The sequence below is a fragment of the Triticum urartu genome, chromosome 7, assembly GCF_003073215.2.
Source record: "Triticum urartu cultivar G1812 chromosome 7, Tu2.1, whole genome shotgun sequence".
NCBI classification, from domain to species: domain Eukaryota; kingdom Viridiplantae; phylum Streptophyta; class Magnoliopsida; order Poales; family Poaceae; genus Triticum; species Triticum urartu.
The window spans coordinates 620538571-620540070 of record NC_053028.1 but is presented as its reverse complement, the minus strand read 5'-3'; the positions used below and the strand labels follow the sequence as shown (position 1 = coordinate 620540070).

Genomic DNA, 1500 nt, shown 5'->3' with positions numbered 1-1500 from the left:
TTCACAGTACCTCAGAATTGCATACATCGATAATGGTCAATCAACAGTATATTAACCAACAGTTTCACAGTAAGCATCTGTTTGCATCAACGCAAACCAAAACTAACACGATCTAAAACGGCAGGCGGCGAATCAACTACTGCTGGCGAACGAACGGCGGCATGCGCTCGAATGCGGCGGCGGCGGGGACTTCTGGGGTCGGATTGGTCTGGCTCCCGCTCAGGCGCGCTCCCCGCGGATGCGGCGGGCGAGCTGGATGTCCTTGGGCATGATGGTGACGCGCTTGGCGTGGATGGCGCAGAGGTTGGTGTCCTCGAAGAGGCCGACGAGGTAGGCCTCGGCGGCCTCCTGGAGGGCGAGCACGGCGTGGGACTGGAAGCGGAGGTCCGTCTTGAAGTCCTGCGCGATCTCGCGGACCAGGCGCTGGAAGGGCAGCTTGCGGATCAGCAGCTCCGTGCTCTTCTGGTACTTGCGGATCTCGCGGAGCGCCACGGTCCCGGGCCTGTAGCGGTGCGGCTTCTTCACGCCGCCGGTGGTCGGGGCCGACTTCCTGGCGGCCTGAAAACAAATCGATTCGATTCAAACACGTCAGCGAGACCCAAGTCGAACAGATCGGAGGAATTGACGAGGAGGGGAGGGACGGGGAGGGGAGACGGACCTTGGTGGCGAGCTGCTTGCGGGGCGCCTTGCCGCCGGTGGACTTGCGGGCGGTCTGCTTGGTACGGGCCATGGCTCCCGGCTTCGAAACTTGGCTTCGGTTGCCTTTGCTGTGCTGGTGCGGGTGCGGGCGGTGGAACTCGAACTCGACGGCGGCGAATTGGGTGGTGGGAGAAGAGGTGGGAGGTTGGCGGGGAATTTATAGTTGGGGGTGGGCGCGCGGAGGCAGGGCATCCCGGATTGCGCTCGGATCTGACGGCTGGGCTCGCGTAGAGCCGATCCGCGTGCTAGGCGCTGGTTGGCGGTGGAGCGAGGGGGTGCGGATCGCTGACGTGGCGGTGGAGGGCCGGAGTGCGGTCTCCTGTGTGTGTACGTGTCCCATTGTGGGCTGGTATCCGGGCCGTCGGCCGTTTTTGGCGAAAGCTAAACTTCAGAGCTCCATATTTGATTTTCCTCGGGTTTCCTCTTTCCTTTTTCTCTTTGATTTTCTTTCGCTTTTTCCTATTAGTTTTTATAATATATATATATATATATTATTTTGTCTATGTCTTTCTAAATTTTCCTTATTTTTATCTTTTGTGTATGGTTTTTTTATTTCTAAAATTTCTCAGGGTTTTCAAGGTTTTCTTTGGGTTTTCCATTTTTTTTTTGCTTCTAAGGTGTTTCTTTTGTTTCTCTGTTTCATTTCTTTGGTTCACATTTTTTTTCTCTATTTTTTAACACATATCTATTTTTATTACACATTTGTAGATGCTATGTACACACCAAGAACTTTATTTTTTACATTTTACCTTTTTTAAAATATACGACTAACATTTAAAAAAACTAATGTTTGATAACTAC

The 1500-nt window shown here is 52.7% G+C and overlaps 1 protein-coding gene across 1 annotated transcript; it reads right to left on the bottom strand.

The window, feature by feature from the left end:
- Positions 1 to 835, bottom strand: LOC125521004 (histone H3.3). Its single transcript, XM_048686043.1, has 2 exons — positions 659 to 835; positions 1 to 558 (listed from the first exon to the last, which is right to left on the bottom strand). The coding sequence occupies exons 1-2, from the start codon at positions 728 to 730 to the stop codon at positions 220 to 222; spliced, it is 411 nt and encodes a 136-aa protein (XP_048542000.1). The 5' UTR covers positions 731 to 835; the 3' UTR covers positions 1 to 219.
- Between the last annotated feature and the right edge of the window lie 665 nt (positions 836 to 1500).

What these genes read in the sequence shown, in the direction of transcription:
- LOC125521004 (XM_048686043.1), bottom strand. Translation starts at nt 730, where the DNA reads ATGGCCCGTACCAAGCAGACCGCCCGCAAGTCCACCGGCGGCAAGGCG. An exon ending in GCAAGCAGCTCGCCACCAAG is followed by an intron (nt 559 to 658) that starts GTCCGTCTCCCC and finishes ATTTGTTTTCAG; the next exon opens with GCCGCCAGGAAGTCGGCCCC.